Raw genomic sequence first — 20,986 nt, 5'->3', positions numbered from 1 at the left:
TATTTATTTTTTTTTTTTTTTTCTCTCTCTCTCTCTCTCTCTCTCTCTCTCTCTCTCTCTCTCTCTCTCTCTCTCTCTCTCTCTCTCTCTCTCTCTCTCTCTCTCTCTCTCTCTCTCTCTCTCTCTCTCTCTCTCTCTCTGCTTTTTTCCATGTCTTGCCCCAAAACTTTTCACTGGGAAAATGTGGTCCACCATCAACCCCTTCTGGTGAAACTCCCAAATCCAGAATCACTACTCACCTCCACTCATTCGTTCCTCTTCAACCCCACCTGTGGAACCAAACCCCACATTCTCTTATATCTCATTTTTCCCTCCACATGTTTAAGACAGCTGTTTACCACCATCTGCCCCATCCAAAAACATGAACGTTTCTCGACCTTTTAACCAGATTGGACCCTAAATGATCAGATGGCCATATTAAGAACTCGATTACCAAATGGTTTGAACGAGAGTTTTATTTCTGTTTCAACATCTCGAATTACATGTTATTTTTTCTTTCTTTCTCTTTCCTTCCTACATTTAACCTTCATACTTGTATTTCCCTACTGATGCAAGAAAATAAATCAAGATATGGTTAAACAAGGATGCAGGTGCAGATCATATATTTAAATATTTAACGAAATATATTGATGCAGTGGAGATTGTAAAGTGTATGTCTATCTACAGTAATGTGTGTGTTTTTGTGTGTGTGTGTGTGTGTGTGTGTGTGTGTGTGTGTGTGTGTGTGTGTGTGTGTGTGTGTGTGTGTGTGTGTTTTTGTGTGTGTGTGTGTGTGTGTGTGTGTGTGTGTGTGTGTGTGTGTGTGATCCAAAACTCCAAAACGATGAAACTAGCAGCCTGAAACTTTACATGGATACGAAGGGAACTCCAAGGAAGTGCATGAGTGAAAATTGGATGTTTGGGTTAATTAAAACACTCTTGTTGAAGATAATAAACGGTCTTATTTAATTATATCCTTTATCAGGTTATCCTTGGCCAGATCACCCTATATGGGGTCTTAAGGCATTTCCTGGGTCGCCATGCTGGAGTCTGAAGCCAGCATGTTTTTGGCCGGCTCAACCATGCCTTGACTTGGAACAGGCCACAAAGATTTCTTAACGATAACGTTTTTTTTCACTTTCCTTATTCATATTATCGAATGCCTGTTCATCATAGCAACAAATCGCTGGGTGCATTGCAATGCTCGTGAACTCCCATAGATGCCAGCAGTTGTGGCTTCATTTCATTTCCACACATGCCATGACCTCGAGAATCTCTTAAACTAAGAAGAAATACAAAATGTAAGCTCAAGATTTGAACTTACCAGCAGTTCTGATGCTACAAAAGTGTTTATTTGTCCAATTCGGACATTGCTTTGGCGTGTCCAGGTGCATGGTTTCATTGACAGCAATTGGTAAATCGCTTGCCAAGCCAGGCGTTTCATTGCAGTGCTTGAGGTTTTAAGCCACTTACCGAGCACCCTACAGTCGATAACGATACAGTTTGTGTCTCGATCTGGATATACAGTCAACAGTTACTACAAGGTAGAGGCATGTATACAGCGCACATGGACGTGGTACATATGGGTAAATTTGGATCTGCAGGTACTCTCTGCGGGTATGTGGGCATGCCATGCCTGTTACAGGTGCCGTGGTGACAAAGTTTCATCCTGTACCTTATGGAGGTTTTATCAGGTTTTCCTTTGTCCTCATGGCTGTTTATAATGCAATTGTTCTTCAGGTGTGCTTTGCAAAGGTTATATGGTTGCTCTTTGTGAGTTTCAAAGCAAAATATATTTGATAACACCCGATTTCCGAGCACTTTGCCATATTAATGTGTTTTCTGAATTACTGAGCCAAAATTTTTCCACCCTTCACAAGCAGCTGTTTACCAAGTTGAATGTTTGTGCACATTTCCTTCAAACGTCCATATAAATGCAACGTTGTTTGTCAGTGAAAGCTACTCAAGGATTTTGGGTTATATACAGTAAGTACTGTGGTCAGGAATCACACTGATGCCGAATCGACCAAGCACGAGTGTGTGTGTGTGTGTGTGTGTGTGTGTGTGTGTGTGTGTGTGTGTGTGTGTGTGTGTGTGTGTGTGTGTGTGTGTGTGTGTGTGTGTGTGTGTGTGTATGTGTGTGTGTGTGTGTGTGTGTGTGTGTGTGTGTGTGTGTGTGTTTGTGTGTGTGTGCGTGTGTGTACATGCGAGTTGCTGTTATTGCCTGTTATCTCCACATGTGGGTGGGTTTGAGGAGGTGAAACAGAGACCTACCAGGTCTCAAAGTATCGACCTCCATGTGTGTGTGTGTTGATGATTGGTGTCTAATTATGTGGATTTCAGAATGTGGAATAGAGTCTTCCCAGGACGGGCTCAGAGCATCCATCTTAATTTTGGTAAGGGTCACGATTAATGGACCAAGATGTGAAGTTTTCTGTTCTCAAAGTTTTGTGCTGAGGCCTCTCTTCAGGATCGTCACTGAGCGACCCTTTCTCCTCTCCACTCCCTCCCTCCTCACACTCTTCTCCATCCTCTCTCTCTCTCCACCCTCCCTCCTCTCCACTCCTTCTCACCTCTCTTCCTCTCTTCCTCTCTCTTCCTTCACTCCCTCCACTTTCCCTCCGCCCCCCCTTAACGTCCCCATCAGCAAAGCAACAACCTGGTGTTGGCTTAGTGGTTCGGGTGGCGGCTTGGGATCCTTGGGTCCAGAGTTCAAATCCCGTTGGGCCGCTGAATTAATACACCAGGAGGTTGACTCAGTCTGTCATCCTTCCAAGGTTGGCAAAATGAGTACCAGTGTACTGGTAAGGGGGACACTGCATCAGCGGCATAGCCACGTCCCAACCAATGATGAAACCAGCAGCCACAGGCTGCACTCGATAGAGAGCAAAGCAACGGGTTGTATTTGCCAGTAAATTAATAAATAAACAAGAAGAAGAAGTCATTCAGAGCACAATACTTGCAAAATCCATGACACAAATTTGACCTCAAGAATAATTGGTGGTTGAATTCAATGACCAAACATGCTACTGCTCTTCAAATTTCAAGTCAATAAGATGAAAATTGACAATTTTAGAAAGTTGGACGATGTTGACCTCAAAAATAATTAGTAGTAGAATTCAGTGATCTGATATGCAAATCCTCTTCAAATTTCAAGTCAATAGGATGAAAATTGAGGCTTTAAAAAATACCACCTCAGTTGTTGACCTTGGGCCTATGTTTACCTTTTGACCTCAATAACAATAGCCGACTTCTTAAAGACAAACTTTACCATGTGGTGAAGTTTCGTGAATATCGGTTTAAAATTGTGACCTGAAGGCGATAAACAGACAGACAGAAAAACATACAAACATACAGACAAACAGAAAGAATAACAAAATCGACTGACCAATATACTTGAAAAATCTTTGATTTTGCAAGTAATAAATATGGAATATGAATAGTGGTTATGGATATTAAATTGGGCATCCCATCTAATGGCATTAGTTGGTGGACATCAAAGATCCAATGGTGTTCTTCGTGAAGAGTAGGCTATCTATCACCGGCACCACAAACAAATTCCAAATTTTTCCTTTAACTACTGCTGAGAAGGCAATGGCAAACCACCCAAGCAAGAAACTGCAACGTAAAGAAACTGCTATAAAACTGCCAAGAAACTATCACCCAATCCAAGAAACTACTTTGGCAGTCTTGAACCTGCTTTTGAGTAGAACACCAGAATGCAAATATGAATGTTGTGGATGGAGATGGTAAGTTATAAATAAATAAATCAAGCTTGTGTGTTGGCACTGCAGATCATAAAATATATATAAATAAATAAATAAATAGAGGTCTTATGTCTGTCGGGCAGATGGTAATGTGTATAAATTAAATATATTATTAACGACTACATTTGTAGTGAATGTGATTATGTACACGTGCTGAAATCGGCCAGTTGTTGTCGAATAGATGCTCCACATCGACACACCAATGCACAGATGGAAGGACAGCACCCAAACTATCTGCCCCAAAACACCCTGTCGGGGACTAAAAATCCTTCTTTCTCCCAACTAATCACCCTCCCCTCTCCACCCCATCCAACTCGCTCTTTCCACCAAGATACAAATCCTTGATTTTCAGCAAAGCGTCCTCTATGATGGACACACCCCTTCAACATACTGATATCAACGTCTTCACCAGCACAGAACTCGACAACACTCATCGATCTTTTTCCCTTATTTCGTCACATGTTAGTGTCGACACCACAAATGCCAGAACCTCTGTCTCTCTTATTATTTTTCTTATGGAGGAAAATTTCCCCTTTCACTACTGTCTATCGTTTATTAAAACATAAAGTGTAGTGGAGTTGTGGACAAAAAATGAATATGCAGGGAGGGACGGTTCATTCACTTAATCGTGTGTTGTGGTTGTACTCACACTTTGAGTAATGAAGATTAAAAAGAAATGAAGTGGAATTGTTTACCTGGGTCACAAACACTGCATTGCTTGCACATTGTCATGTTGTTGACCTTGTCCATGTATGACGTCCCCATTTTACAATGAAAGCACAATGCACGGCTTCCAGGAACTTGGCAAGGCTTGTACATGAACAATCCTGCCAAATACACAATTAGTTAAAATTGCTGTAAAAGGTTCTGACCATAAAATAACAGTTTTTATTGAGATCAAGACTCACCAATGGGACAAAATTCACAGCAAATCCCATCAGGATGAAGGAACTGATTTGCTGGGCATTGAGATGAAGTTTGTGCTCGAAAACTCGAAACCTGTAAACCCAAAACACACAAAACAGTGCAACACTCAGTCGAGCACATACCTCTGCCAGGTTGAACAGTTTACGTTTTGAATTCCACTGAGAGACTGGATCTGGATCAAGGCCTCAACAAAAATCGAATTGGCCCGTTTTTGTTAACTCCTCAACTCACCCAACAAGTTTCATCCGAATCCGTGAATAACTTTTTGAGACATCGTGCTATATATCGTTTTGGCACTATCTCTCAATGGTGAAAAATCACTGAAAAAAATATGGTTTCCGCAAACGGATCCAGATCTTCACCGAATCTAATCACTTCGTACTTGTCACACTGAAAACCTGTCCATCAAATTTCATCCGAATCCATCCTCAACTTTTTAAGATATCATGTATCATTTTCAGCTCCATCTCTCAATGATGAAGAATCAGTTAAAATCAAATCATTATTGTGTCCAGATCTCGATTCGGATCTTTATCAAAATTGAATCAATTCTTCCAAGTGGCACTCCCAACTTGTCCATCAAATTTCAGTTGAGTCTGTCCATTACTTTTGAGATATCCTGTTCACAGACAAACAAACAAACAGAGGTGAATACATAACCTCCATCCACCTTTGGTGGCGGAGTTAGTAATGTTAATTGTCTTGAATCTGTTCTTCCAATGAATAATGATTCTCCTAAAAATCGAATATTATCAATAATTTTAAATTCTTCGTCATCAATTTCCATTTTCTTCAAATGTTTAAGCAGTCCCCTTGATGAAGGAAAACAATTTTGGGTGTTTTTATACAAATTCAAGACTCATGGAAGAGTTAGAACATAGAACAGCTCAAGAGGCAACAGAACAAAGAGGGAGGAAAAAATCATGAGCAAGGCTGAGGGACAAAATACCAGGAGACTTAGACAAATAAGGGATGTAGAGAGGAATTAGAGATAGAGGATGGCGAAACAGTTGAACAAGATGGATACAGAAGCAATCTCACAAGAAGGAAATTTGGAAAGAGGTGGGCTTAGGAAGGGAGGGGCTAATAGGGGTCGAAAAGATCATGGTTTGGGATGGGCAATGATCTGAGAATGTGGTGGTGAACAGGATGGACACAGAAGTAATCTCACAAGAAAAAAATTTGGAAAGAGGTGGGCTTGGGAAGGGAAGGGCTAACGGGGGTACAAAAGATCATGGTTTTGGATGGGCGATGATCTGAGAATGTGGTGGTGAATAGCAATCTTGAAGTCTTGGAGGGAATAATGAGATTTAAGAGAATGTGGAAGTTTGTTCCACAAGTGGGAAAAATAGAGGAACTAATGAGTGGAGGTGAGCAGTGATTTGGGATTTGTGTGAGAGTTTCAAAAGAAGGGGGCTGATGGTGGAACGTGAGCATCCATATTTAGCTATGAAAGTCAATCATGACTGACTGATTCATTCATATTCCTGGTATTTTGCACAAAATTATGCTTGAAAATTTTTTTACAAAACAATCTCCTCGTCTTCTAAGACGCATGGCTATTTAAGTCCAGAAGGGACATAATAACTCAAACGAAACACACCGTGATGAAGATAATTAGATGAGACAGCCATGGTACATCCATCATTGTATTCCACGAAGTAACAGGTTCATCTGTGAAAGGCTCCACAAAATTCCTTTCACTGACGAGCAGAGAAATGGGGAACAGAACTTGTTGTGAAAAACAAACTTTAATCTTTCCATGTTCACACTTCTCAGATGAGTATACTGTTATAAAACAGGGGTTACATATCATGTGTGTGAATTGATTTATTGATTGTGTTGGTCGCATGTTGACAAAATGGTTTTACCTTGTCCAGTTTGCTTAATGTGTACAATAAATGAAAAGGTCGTTTATAATGATATTTCATCTTTGTTCTCCTGTTTTTCTGGATGTTACTTTTCTTACAGTTCCTAGAAGGTTATTAGGTTTAAAATGCAGGAAATGCAATTCATTCGTTTCAGCCAGCTATTAAAACAGATCCTGAAGTGGACTTCATTGAAAACCGCAGAAGAGGATGAAAGTTGTTGCCTCAACCCACCCAAAAGATTCAGTGATGTCTGAGGACTCGGACAGATGTGGAGAAAAAAAGTAACAAACCAGATGGATGGAAATTAAGCAAACTATCATGAAGGTCGAAAGAAGGTCGAAAGAGAGGGTAGAGGCTGCTCTCTGCTGATATCAAGGACGCGGGATCTTACGGCAGAGGGTGGAGTTGTTAGCAAAAAGACAAATGGGATTTTCCAGAGAGTCAGAGAGATCACTGATGAAGATTAGGAATAGGACTGGGCCAAGAAGATTGCCTTGGGACATTCCAGCCTTTCCAGGGAGAGGAGATTAAAGGATTGTGAACTTCATCAAGGCAAGGGAATCAAATTCTCGACTGTTCCCTGTGATGTGCAAAGAAGTGGGATCGGAGCACGAGCACTTCCTCTTTCACTGAATTCTGCTGGCTTTCTCGTGGAAAACGTCCTTTCATGTGTTCCATTTCTCAAAATGGAAATTTTAATTTTTCTGAGACAAAAATTACTCCTTGGCTGACCGCTTCAATAATGAGGCCGAGCAGGCAAAGCAAAGCTTAAGTGACAGTTTCCAGCACTTGAATGAGTTGAACACTGAAATGCAGGGGCGAAATTGGACCATTGTTGATATTGGCAAGAAGATCTACTAATTCAATAGGCAACTAAAGTATCACTCAGTAGAGTGCATACCTCCGGCAGGCTGAACAGTTTAAGTTTTGTATCCCATTGTTAGGCCGGAACTGCACCCAACCCTAACCAAAATCGACTCGGCTTGTTCTCAATGTTATATTGTATATCGTTTTTGGCCCTCTCACTCAATGGTGACGAATCACTTTCATAGTTGTTAATACTTTCTCGTATCCGGATCTGGATTCGGATCTTCACCAAAATCTAACGAATTCGTCCTTTTCATACACTCAACCTCTCCACCCAGTTTTGTCCAAATCCGTCCATAAACTTTTGAGATATCGTGCTCCTGAACATACAAATAGACTGATATGGGTAAAAATATAATCTCTGCTCACTTTCGGTGGTGGAGTAACAACCAAACAAAGCTGTGTTTTCCAAAACAGGTCAGTTAATGTTTTCCTAAACATTTATATATTTACAAACACCACACCAACCTGTGATGCAGCGGCAACATCAGGGAACCACAAAACACCTGCACAAGATCGACCGAGACTGGTCATGGATCAAAAGTGAAATTTCAACTTTGACTCACTTGCAGTGAAGAAGATGAAACCTTCACAGGTACCTCCTCAGGTGTTTAGAATCCTTTCCTCGATTTAGATTCAGAAAAAATACTGCAAGTTATCAATCCACGACAGCAGAACAGAACTCGGAAAAACATGAATACACAAGACAAAGATCACCGCAACTGTCTGTTCGGGTTCAGAAACCGAGATTAGTTCCTCGTATGACAAACACACAGTTGTTTATGGTATGAGATGAGAACGAGAGAAAATGTAGTTTTTCTTGTTTCTTTACCTGAGGGTGATTTAATTTGTGTACAGTATTTCTGCATTGTTTTTCTGTATTAACCACTTTGGCATCAGAGAGATAAAAGAAAATCCAATATAAATATACATTGATGTTTATAAAATGTGTTTTAACCATAAGGAGAAACAAAACAAAATTTTACATTTATTGGGAAACACCTTGTCCAGGTGTAAATAGTGAATGAACTGATTTGTACGTTGGTTTGTTGGGAAGGGTTGATAATGTCCCCAAACCATCCAGTCATTAATTGGATAGGGATGTGATTGATGCCCCCTTGGCTCATTCTGAACATTGGAAAATACAAATAAATATATAAACAGGGTTTAAACCCCTGGGTGTGTCAGTGTTCGAGGAATGAGGAAACTAATGAAATGGGAAAACATGAACACAGCACACAGGACCCAGTTTGAGAGAAGAGGCGTTTTCTTTTGTAAGATGTTTGTGTGTCACCTGAGACATTAACATGATCGAGTGAGTGAGTGAACTGTTATAAACATATTACATACGCAAAATATATTTTGGAACAGCACCAAACCCTCCCACTCCACGATATGATATTGTCTGTGCGGGACAGGAAGGCCGTGTGTCCTACTCCATCACTGTATCACCCAAACATGTAACACAAATACTATTTACAACACGAATGGGACTTATACACAAACGGGCTAAACAAACACGAAATGGGTACAATTTGATTTATCAGAACACTGAAAAAACATGGAGGGAGTGAATCACGCATCTTCCACACAAGATCGAGGATAATCATCGTTGGTGGTGATGAGGTTCAGGTTTATCGAGGGTTCGATTCTGATTCCAACACTGTTCGTCATCATCATCATCATCATCATCATCATCATCATCATCATCATCATCATCATCAATGGTAGATTAGAGTAGAGGAAAAATTCGAGTTAATCTCATGATCTTCTCTTCTGCAGGTTTGAAGACATGTTTGCACTAGTAAAACTTAACTTGTAGGTGCATGTTGAGAGTTGGTTCATGTTGAGAGGTCGTGTTTGTCCAATCTCTTTCCTTCCCAATGTTTCTCCAATTCCCTCTTGTCGGAGTGACATGACAACTTCTACACCCTCCTTATGAATGATGCTCCACGTTCCTGCTCCTCTCTGACTAAAGCAGTCACTCATTGTGTTCAAAACTTTGAATCAAAACTAAACTCCCGCAACATGCCAGATCCCCAGACCAGGAACCACGTGACAAAGTTTAAATTTCTACAACGATCCTGAACAACAAGGTGCGTCCCTCACACAATATCCCTTTAATTGGTCACATTACCATGTCGCGAGGTAGCTGAGATATTGAAAGAAAGAAGGAGCAATCCTCACATGGTTAGGTGCACAATAATGAAGAAGATCCTTCTGTTCACAACACGTTATGTCATGTTCAATGCCATAAGCAAGAGAATGATTCGGTTGTCAAAACTTGAATAAATGATTGTAGATATAAATATCGATCATATAAAAATGAGAAATCAGCACAAACTGATAAAAAAGTCAAAAAGTGAGTCTCAGGTTTATTGCAGTTGTTGAAAGGTCAAACCCTAAACTTCCCCTTCAGACTCTTTTCTGAGTTTATAATTCTTCTTAAATTTTGAAAAATTTCAAAATATCTTTGTGTCGTGACACAGCAGTGTGTTTCGGGTGGGTGGGGGAGACCCTGCTCTGTTCTTTGTGTTGTTCTTGACTGTGATCCCAGTGTGCAAATTGACATCCATTTTCTGTGCAATCTTGCGTTAGTCCAATGTCTTTCCTTCCAATTTTTCTCCAATTCCCTCTTGTCAGAGTGACATGACAACCTCTACACCCTCCTTATGAATGATGCTCCGTGCTCCTCTCTGACTAAAGCAGTGACTCACTGTGTTCAAAACTTTGAATCAAATCTAAACTCCCTCACCGTGCCAGATCCCCAGACCAGGAACCACGTGACACAGTTTAAATTTCCACAACGATCCTGAACAACAAGGTGCGTCCCTCATACAATATCCCTTTAATTGGTCACATTACCATGTCGCGAGGTTGCTGGGATAGTCAAAGAAAGAAGAAGCAATCCTCACATGGTTGGGTGCAGAATAATGAGGAATATCCTTCTGTTCACAACACGTTAGGTTATGGTCAATGCCATAAGCAAGAGAATGATTTGGTTATCAAAACTTGAATCAATGATTGGAGATATAAATATTGATGATATAAAAACGAGAAATCACCACAAACTGATAAAATAGTCAAAAAGTGAGTCACAGGTTTATTGCAGTTGTTGAAAGGTCAAACCCTAAACTTCCCCTTCAGGCTCTTTTCTGAGTTGATGATTCTTAAATTTTGAAAAATTTCAAAATATCTTTGTGTTGTGACCCAGCAGTGTGATACGGTTGGTCGGTGAGACCCTGCTCTGTTCTTTGTATTGTTCTTGACTTTTCTGTGCAATTTTGCAGGAGGTATTTGTAATTCTCAGACAAGTGTCGAGTTTGTTCGATGAAGATTAGTGGAATGAACAACCTTAATGCTTGATGTGGGTAAACAAGAGCAGGGAGACTGAAACAAAGGTTAACATCAAGTGGAAGAGAGAGATAACATTGCACAAGAATATTCAGAGAAAAGTGAATATATAAAATATTGTGGCATCGACGGCTCAATTAACATCAAGCTCTTTCCAGTGGGAGGTTAAAATCACACGATGAAGTGAACAGTTTAACTCCTCTCGAGATGTTCTGAATTAATGGTGGACAATGCACATGCGGATCATGAGGAGATGCAAGAACCTTAAAGGTTTTCAGTGCAACGGGTTTATTCACGAACCACAAACAATAATTTCGGAATGACTGACCGGTGGAGAGACAACACGGAGTCGAAAATAAGAGGTGGGGAAGAAAGCGGGACACAGAATCGATAATAAATAATTATGTACAACATGAATAAAAATGAATCCAAAGAAATGTAAAGCCCCACACACCAGACTCAGTCACTGACATGGAAAGGGACAAAAACAAGGGGACTCATCTCACGTTGTAGCGTGTGGAATCATGGGTAAGTTGCAGCCACGAGCAGGCAATGAGGAAGGACGAGGAGCAGTACTTTGAGGAGACGAAGCACACGGGCAGGTCGACGAACGGACAAGGGGTGAGTAAACAGGCAGAGGCAGGCAGGATGATCTCCTCAAAGCTCTCCTCACATTCTTTCAACTCAGACCAACCCCATTATCCTCAGATGTCGATTGTTCCTCCTCGAGCTTTGTTGGGCTTCACCGACTCTCCCCACCAGCCCGATTCAGCTCTTGCCTCTTATCCCCGGGCAATGCTCCACCACTTAGTAGGCATCCATAACTCTGACCAGTCTTGCTCGTGCAAAGTCTCCCGGTGTTCCCGGTCGAGGTTGACATAGACTCATGGAGGTTATAGTGTTATTTGCACAACTCCCTTCACCATAATCCCTAACTATCTTTTACCACACACCACCCCCTGTATGGTGCACATTCATCTGTCTATAATTCCAGCAGTGTGTGTGTGTGTGTGTGTGTGTGTGTGTGTGTGTGTGTGTGTGTGTGTGTGTGTGTGTGTGTGTGTGTGTGTGTGTGTGTGTGTGTGTGTGTGTGTGTCTGTTTGTCTGCGACCGCCGTTTCTCGACAACCACCGGTCTGATCTGATTGAAACTTGCCAGGAATATTGCGGGAGACCCGCGGATGTGCCTTTTCAAGGTTTGATATTAATCGGACGAGCGGTTCCCAAGTTACGGCCATTTTATTGCTATTTTCAGTGTTGGAAAGGTGTATATATCGCAGCTGAAGTGTCCATCCACCTTACCATGCCATTTTTCCCCAAAGATATCTCAGAATAATGATAACAGCATATTAATAATAATAATAATAATAATAGCACAATAACTGGCAGTAATAAAAAGAATAACGTGATACAATGACCAATGTCTGTCAACCAACAACGACCTATATATTGTCTGTCACCCAATAATGACCAATAACGTCTGTTAACCAATGAGAGGATACAGTGCTATGACACACAAATGACGTCACAATTAATGTTTATTTATTTATTTTTTGCACAATTGACGTCACAATTTTTCTTCTTCTTCGTTTGGTATAACATCACAATCGACGCTGGTGACCTGAGTATGAGCCTTTTCAAGGTTTGATATCGTTCTTCATCCGTTTCAGCTGTTTCCCAACTGTTTTCCAAAGTTTGAAAGCTGTTTTTTCCCAAGGTTTGAATTAATTGTTCAAATTATTAATTAATCCCAAGGTTTGAATTTTCCAAAGGGAAACAGCTGTTTCCCAAGGGTGTGAAAGCTCATTTTCCCAAGGTATATATATAGACATTTGTGAATACATTTACAGAGAGAGGGGCGAGAGAGGAGGGGGGAGAGAGGAGGAGGAGAGAGGTGGGGAGAGAGGAGGGCGAGAAAGGGGGGGGGGGGAAAGAGGAGGGTAAGAGAGGGGGCGAGAGAGGGGAGGGAGACAGGGGGTGAGAGAGGAGGGGTGAGAGAGGAGGGGGATAGAGGGGGAGAGAGGGGGCAAGAGAGGGGCGCGAGAGGGGCGGGAGAGAGGGGGTGAGAGAGAGGGGTGTCACAATTCAAGAGAGGGGAGAGAGGAGGTGGCGAGAGAGGGGGACGGGAGAGGGGGTGTGAGAGGGGGTGTGAGAGGGGGGTGAGAGTGGGGGCGATAGAGAGGGGCGAGAGAGAGGGCGAGAGAGGTGGGGGAGAGAGGAGTGGTGAGAGAGGGGGAGAGAGAGGGGGGGAGAGAGGGGAGAGAGGGGGGGTGAGGAGGGGTGAGACTTGGGGTGAGAGAGGGGGGGAGAGAAGGGGGGAGAGAAGGGGGGGAGAGAGAGGGGGCGTCACAATTCTTAATTTTCTTCGTTTGATATGACATCACAATTGACGCTGTGGACCTGAGTGTTTTCCAGGTGCTTCCCAAGTTATGGCCATTTATGATACGGTTGGTCCGATCGAATTGAAACAATGCCCCAATCCAGTCGTCGTTTACGAGAGTGAAGGAACGAAGCTGCACATACTGGCACGCACGAGTTCAAGACAATTCTTAAACTAACATTTCCCCACTTATTACAAAAAGAGAGGCTGAATAGTCTCATACGGACCATGCTCCTCGATACATTCCTATCTGCTCAATGGTAATATTTGACCCCCTCGCCGCCCCAGCCCGCCCCGTTTCCCCCCTCCCCCCCCCAGAAACATAACAATATTAATTTTCCCTCACATTATCTCTCTTGATATCAAATCACTTACTCCATTGATCCTTCAAGCCTTCTCTGAACAAAATATAATAATTATTCTAACTTCTCTTGCCAAACCATATTTGGACTTCATTGAAGGTAATGTGTACTCTTATGTTATGTCTAACTCATCATTCGGACAAAAATGATGAACAATTACAAATGCTGGAGATAAGAGAGTTCGAGAAAGGATAATTCTTGAGATCTCGTGCAATTATCAATTTCAATGTACTGTGTGAGAGGTAATAAAGAGGGGAGTTGGGTTTTCGTTAATCCAGAGAAGTGGAGAAACGTTTTGAGGTTGTAATTATTACGAATCCTGTCCAAGTCACCATGACAACGCAGATTACTCAAATAAAAGCTACAGGAACTTTTAAATTGTTCAGCATGCCGCTGATAACTCAACTCTTTATGAAGACTCTCCTAAGAACTTGAACATCCAGCAACAACCAACACTGTCAGCCAAGTCCTTTGGCTTAACATCCATCCGATTGGTGCCGGACAAACGTCCATCCGATTGCTGCCATACAAATGTCCATACAATTGGTGCCCGACAAACGTCCATCCGATTGGAGCCGGACAAACCTCCATCCGATTGGTGCCGTACAATCGTCCATCCAATTGGTACGGTACAATCGTCCATCCGATTGGTGCCGTACAATCGTCCATCCAATTGGTACTGTACAATCGTCCATCCGGTTGGTACCGTACAAACGTCCATCCGATTGGTGCCGTACAATCGTCCATCCGATTGGTACCGTACAATCGTCCATCCGATTGGTGCCGTACAATCGTCCATCCGATTGGTACCGTACAAACGTCCATCCGATTGGTGCCGTACAATCGTCCATCCGATTGGTACCGTACAATCGTCCATCCGATTGGTGCTGTACAATCGTCCATCCGATTGGTACCGTACAAACGTCCATCCGATTGGTGCCGTACAATCGTCCATCCGATTGGTGCCGTACAAACGTCCATCCGATTGGTGCCGTACATTCGTCCATCCGATTGGTGCCGTACATTTGTCCATCCGATTGGTGCCGTACATTCGTCCATCCGATTGGTACCGTACATTCGTCCATCCGATTGGTACAGTACATTCGTCCATCCGATTGGTACCGTACAAATGTCCATCCGATTGGTACTGTGGGGGAAAAATTTATATTAATGTATTCTAAATTGTAACAAATGGAGTTTAAGAAAATGTAACTGTTATGCTACAAGTTGAATTGGCTGTCATTTCTGGTCAAAAGACTTTTGCCCTAAATGTTAAGGAATGTGTTTTTCTGGAGCAGAGTGACCGAACTGATAAATGAACCTTTGCTTAGAAAATGTACGAAGTGGCTTTTCGTCTGAAGGACAAGTCTACAGTCTGGGTTGAATAGCCCCAACCTCTCTCTCATGAAAGTATAAAATGCTTTTAAATGTAAAATTGTTTCAGTGCAAGTAGCTGAGAAAGTATTAGAATCTCAGTGGCTTGTACTCCTTGGAACTGACCAAGTACCAAGTGAGAATAAAACTCTCTGATGTAATGTGGAAGTGAATTGAATCGGGTTGGTCGAACTGTAAACTAAAGTAAGAATAAATGAAATAGAAATAATAATATTGCAATCAATGGGGATTCTTAAGTTCATTGTACAAGGGTGAGAAGTGTATGGTGGATAATTAGAAAATAAATTATTTCACAAGGAAGGACTTGTGTGGACATCAGTTTTATCAGTGTCGATAGGGTTTTTGTAGGACAAACCAAATTTTATAACCAAATCGGACAAACATCAAACTCTGCCTGAAGTCAAATAGTATTCCACAACCGGCCAGTTTGAATCCTTCAGGAGTTCAATGATCACGATAAGGTGGGTTTAAAAAATCCACAACAGTACTATACAAATGTCCATCCAATTGGTACCGCACAAAAGTCCATCCGATTGGTGCCATACAAATGCCCATCGATTGGTCCGGTACAATCGTCCATCCGATTGGTGCCGTACAAATGTCCATCTGATTGGTGCGGTACAAACGTCCATCCGAATGGTACCATACAAATGTCCATTGATTGGTGCCGTACAAACGTCCATCCGATTGGTGCCGTACAAATGTCCATCTGATTGTTACCATACAAATGTCTATCTGATTGGTAAAAATTCTGATTGGTTTCATGTCGGTGGCGAGGACGACCGCTAGATGGAGCAGTCGGGCCGTCTCCCACCAAACACCGGAATTGAATGGTCGTCACTCTGGATAACTCAGGAGTCGAGGGGTCACTTAAAGGACTGAGGTCGCCAACATTTCGATGGCGTGATTTAGGGTCCACTTGTCTAATTCCAATTTACCCAAGTACCCATGCCGTCTAACTATCGAGGAAGCCACACCCTCGGCCGACTTTGTCTGAACCGAGTCGCTATCACCGACTCGGATCCGGCGAAACCGAGCGGAAGTTACCAAAGCCACGCCGGACCAAATAACAACTTACGGCACAGATGGCCTCACTATTTCTCAAGCACGAACCATGCTCGGCCAATGAAATAAAACACGGGCAATGAACTGGAACATTTAACAGGGGTTTATTTACAAAAGGGAGGGGGACACAGAGCAGAATTCTCACGAATATAATGCAATGTACAATGAACGCAGGCAATTAGCAGTCTCTACTTACAGGACAGGCGCCACAGACACACACAAACACACACACACACCCAAAATAAATGGGGCTGGATGGCCTTTATTTGACCCTTCAGCACGGGAGGGAAGGCGAGCTGAGGGTAAGAGTTCGGTCGGGCACTTTTCCGCCTCGTACGGTCTGGTCGAGACGAGCTGGTTCCGGGGGGGGGGGACTCGAGCCCACACCTTTGTCGCCGCTCCAAGCACCAGGGACCGGAAATGATGCAACGGACGCCAGCCAGTACGAGAATGGACGAGACGAGACGAGCACTTGCGGCCAAGACGAGAACGCCAGCAGGCAAAGCGAGGAAAAACAAGGTGACGAGGCTTTGCAGGAATTCACGAGAGAACAACCATGGACCATGGTCGGAGCCACAAACCACGTTCAGATGACGACTTTATCATCGCTTTGTAAAGTCTCCTTCAAACGTGCACATTACTTTTAGACATGGAAGCAGATACAGGTGGACATTTGGCCCATCATGGATGCACACCCATCCCCATGAAAAATCAATTTCGAAATATTGGTTCCTCGTGCAGGTTCCATGTTGCTGAAGTGGTCTCGTGGCAACGGTTACAGGGAATAGTTTTCCATTGTCTTTCTAGTACAAGGTGGATAAATAAAAGTTGTTCAGGCTTTGGCCAGAAATTTGAAATTGAGAGTGCTGCCCATCATCAACTCATTGTCATTTTTCCCAATGATCCAGTGTGTATGTGTGGGTGTGTGTGTTTGTGTGTATGTGTGTGTGTGTGTGTGTGTGTGTGTGTGTGTGTGTGTGTGTGTGTGTGTGTGTGTGTGTGTGTGTGTGTGTGTTTCATTCCCCATTGATCCAGTGTGCATTTTATTTCCCATTGATCCAGTGTGGGTTTCATTCCCCATTGATCCACTGTGTTTCATTCCCCATTGATCCAGTGTGCGTTTTATTTCCCATTGATCCAGTGTGTATTTCATTCCCCATTGATCCAGTGTGCGCTTTATTTTCCATTGATCCAGCGTGTATTTCATTCCCTATTGATCCAGTGTTAGTTTCATTCCCCATTGATCCAGTGTGCATTTTATTTCCCATTGATCCAGTGTGTGTTTCATTCCCCATTGATCCAGTGTGTGTTTCATTCCCCATTGATCCAGTGTGTGTTTCATTCCCCATTGATACAGTGTGCGCTTTAATTCCCATTGATCCAGTATTAGTTTCATTCCCCATTGATCCAGTGTGCGCTTTATTTCCCATTGATCCAGCGTGTATTTCATTCCCTATTGATCCAGTGTGCGCTTTATTTCCGATTGATCCAGTGTTCGTTTCATTCCCCATTGATCCAGTGTGCATTTTATTTCCCATTCATCCAGTGTGTGTTTCATTTCCCATTCATCCAGTGTGTGTTTCATTCACCATTGATCCAGTGTGAGTTTCATTCCCCATTGATCCAGTGTGTATTTGTGTGTTTTATTCTCCACAAGGAAATACAAACCCATTGCTTGGCTGATGAGAATATTAAAACCGGGGGGAACGGCGTTGGGGGTGGTGGGAAGCAGAAATGAGAAAAGCGTGAGAAAAGCGAATCTCGGAAATGGGGGAGAGTGAGGAGGGGGGAAGGAGAGCAAAGTCTCACCATACCTCACAATCAACTCTTGGGGGGGTGGGGAGGGGGTGGTGAGAGCCAGGAGGCTGACGAAGAGAGAAGAGTAGTGCGGAGGGGGTGGGGGTGTTTCTTGGACATGTACTTGGACATGCGTTTCATATCATAGGTGGACATGCGGGAAAGTAGAGGTGTGGGGAGAATGGTACCCTGATGCCGGCATTAGTTCAGGAATGAACGGAATTGGGTATTTAAAACAGCACGTTCAAACAGCTCACACTAAACAGTGGCTGGACATCCGTAGGGGGTGGATGGTGTGAAAGAACCATAATCATATTAATGTATTCTCAATTATAATTGTTGCTGGTACTTTATAAATCTCGTTTTTTTGCGAGAGTCGAATTGGCTGTCAGTAATGTTTCCCTTTCCCCAAGAGTCTTTTGACCTACATATTGATAAAAGGAATGTCTTATTATGAAACAAGGTGACCTGGTTGATAACACTGTAATTTTTGCCATGATTATGTCATTCTTTCCCTCCCACCCAATGTGGACAAGTTTTGCAGTTTGAGTTATTTTGCCTAATGCTTGTCAACTAATCCTGTATTTGAGTGAGCCAATGTCTCCCCTCCCATTCTTTGGAATGTCAAGTTGTGTATAAGAGGAATTGCTTGGGGCTTCTGTTTCAGTGAAGTCGATTCAATGTTTCAGTGAATCATTGAATGTTCTTCCTCCGTATATACGAAATTAAAGATTCTCCTTTGGTATGTTGATCCAATTTGTGTGAAAATTAAGTTATTTTCCACCACAATTGTCTTTGGAAGGAGGTAACCGTGAGGGAAGGGAAAGGGAAGGAAGGGCCTTTTCCTTCAATTGATGAAAATGCCGCACTCGTGTTTGTGCGTTTATTTAATTTCCACACATTCGCTAAGCTTGAGAATCTCTCAACATGAGACAAAAAATGAATTGATCCGATTAGCTCTGGAGAGTTGTGTGGTGGTGGAGTTGGTTTGGGAGGAGGATAGCATGAGGAGAGGGGAAGGGAAGACAGAGTGAGGGAAGGGAAGGGAAGGCAGCAAGAGGAGAGGGGATGATGGAAGCACGATGGGAGGGGGAGGTTGTGTCAGGAGAATGGAAGGCAGCGTGAGGGGAGGGTAGGGAAGACAGCATGAGGGGAGGGTAGGGAAGACAGCATGAGGGGAGGGAATGGGTTGGCATCGAACATGGGCATTAAATAGAATATAAAATGCACCCAAAACAGCAACGTTTTCTTTTTAAACTCTACGAGATGAGATTCTAAAAATAAAATTTAAATATATTTATATTCTGAATTTTTCAAAAGAAAATTTAAATATATTTTAATATATATTAAGTTTTTTTAAATCATGTGACAGTGTTGGATCATTCGTTCAAAGACAACAATTAATTACTCAGTTCCCCCAGCAATCAATGCTAGCAAATTGGACCCGAGTTTAACATCCCATCCTTGGGTGTGAGTAGTCAGTCATAAAATAGTTGTGGATGAAACATCAAGGTGACAATTACCAGTTGGGTTGATAATTATGAAACCTTGAAGAGAGTCATGAACCTGGCTGTCACGTCTAATAGGTTCAGTTGGTGGACGTCAAATATACCATGCTGTCCTTTGTGAAGAGTCCACAAGCTATCGCTGATACCCTGAAGGAATTCCTCATTCCTGCTCTAACCTCAATGGGGCACTACATAAGTGGTACAGCCATGTTCCCAGCAATTGATACAACCAGCATCCATGTGCTGCATATTATAGGAGAAGGAGGAACTTGTGCATTGTGGCAGGTCACATGTAACCCGAAGTCTACTTGATCTACTTGGCTTTCAGGTGTTATTGCCTTTTGGTCCGAATGACCGATCTAAGCACTGCTAGGAAATAAATGGCCAAATAATTTCGCTGGATTCACATGGTTCACAAGTCATAGGAAATCCATGAATGCAATGTCGACCTAGGTCATGTAAACGACACACACAAATTAATTTACAGTGCAGTCTCATCACAGCCGGTTATCATTTCACATGTTACCGAGAATGCATCTTCTGGATTTCACGTATTATGTTCACATATTCTGATATTCAAATTTGACACACATCCATTGATCATATCACTGTTCACGACAAACATAACAAAATTACCCTGCTTGTAAACTTTACCCCAGCACAGAGTGTACTTCCCTTGAACAGAGGCTCTTACATTCATTCTCTGCTCAGAATGAGATTGTTAAACATTGGTGCAATACCCTTGGGCACTCACCTCATAGAATAATGATACTGAGCAGGAAGTCAACGTGGGATAGAATCATCAAAATGCACCAATGTTATAGCAAACACCTGAATTGGGGGACCTCCCCCCCCACTTCTGCCCCTGAATCCCTTTCGAACCCGATTATTTAAATCGCGTGAACAAGCTTTGGTACATCAAGGGTGATGAAGGTTGTGGTCAAGTTCTATCGAAATTAGGTATGAAGTTTCAGAGAAGAAAGCTAATACATATTTTGGGGAGCCACTCCCCTACACCCCATAAGACCCCAATTTTGTTATGTTGTAAACAAACTTTGGTACATCAAGGGTGATGAAGGTTGTGGTCAAGTTTCATCGGAATTGGTGTGGTTTCAGGGAAGAAAGCAAATACATATTTGGGGGTGGGGGGGGGCAAACCAGCTGAGACTCCGATTTTTTTAATGCCATGAACAAACTTTAGTGCATCATAAGTGATAAAGTTTGTGTGAAAGTTTCATAAAAAATGTTTGTGTAGTCTCTGAGAACAAAGTAAACGCCTAATTTGGGGGGCAACCCCACCATAAACCCACTCAGACCCCTATGTTGTAAATGGTGTGAATAACGTTTGGTACTTCAGGGGTGGGGGGGGGCAAACCAGCTGAGACTCCGATTTTTTTAATGCCATGAACAAACTTTAGTGCATCATAAGTGATAAAGTTTGTGTGAAAGTTTCATAAAAAATGTTTGTGTAGTCTCTGAGAACAAAGTAAACGCCTAATTTGGGGGGCAACCCCACCATAAACCCACTCAGACCCCTATGTTGTAAATGGTGTGAATAACGTTTGGTACTTCAGGGGTGGGGGGGGGCAAACCAGCTGAGACTCCGATTTTTTTAATGCCATGAACAAACTTTAGTGCATCATAAGTGATAAAGTTTGTGTGAAAGTTTCATAAAAAATGTTTGTGTAGTCTCTGAGAACAAAGTAAACGCCTAA

The 20,986-nt window shown here is 42.4% G+C and overlaps 2 protein-coding genes across 3 annotated transcripts in view; both read right to left on the bottom strand.

Moving 5' to 3' along the window:
* LOC147033497 (tripartite motif-containing protein 14-like) overlaps window positions 1-8,032 on the bottom strand; it is a 234,279-nt gene extending 226,247 nt beyond the window's left edge. The window contains exon 1 of the mRNA XM_085855821.1: window positions 7,978-8,032. The gene's annotated coding sequence lies outside the window, so the exon portion shown is untranslated. The remainder of the gene's footprint in view (window positions 1-7,977) is intronic.
* Window positions 1-20,986, bottom strand: part of LOC147033493 (butyrophilin subfamily 1 member A1-like) — a 253,394-nt gene that overhangs the window by 73,443 nt on the left and 158,965 nt on the right. The window contains exons 1-4 of one of the 2 annotated variants that reach the window (XM_085855789.1): window positions 7,981-8,115; window positions 6,277-6,408; window positions 4,655-4,745; window positions 4,442-4,573 (exon numbers count right to left, since the gene is read on the bottom strand). The exons of the other annotated variant lie outside the window; for it this stretch is intronic. Of the exons in view, the coding sequence (XP_085711915.1) occupies window positions 4,442-4,573; window positions 4,655-4,745; window positions 6,277-6,321 (268 nt within the window). The 5' untranslated portion in view covers window positions 6,322-6,408; window positions 7,981-8,115. Of the gene's footprint in view, window positions 1-4,441; window positions 4,574-4,654; window positions 4,746-6,276; window positions 6,409-7,980; window positions 8,116-20,986 lie in introns of those variants that run through there. 2 annotated transcript variants of the gene reach the window in all.

The sequence above is a fragment of the Eptatretus burgeri genome, chromosome 2, assembly GCF_056783735.1.
Source record: "Eptatretus burgeri isolate ZD-2024b chromosome 2, Ebu_testis_v1, whole genome shotgun sequence".
NCBI lineage: Eukaryota > Metazoa > Chordata > Myxini > Myxiniformes > Myxinidae > Eptatretus > Eptatretus burgeri.
Note: the sequence above shows the minus strand (reverse complement) of the source record. Positions and strands in the feature narration are given on the sequence as shown.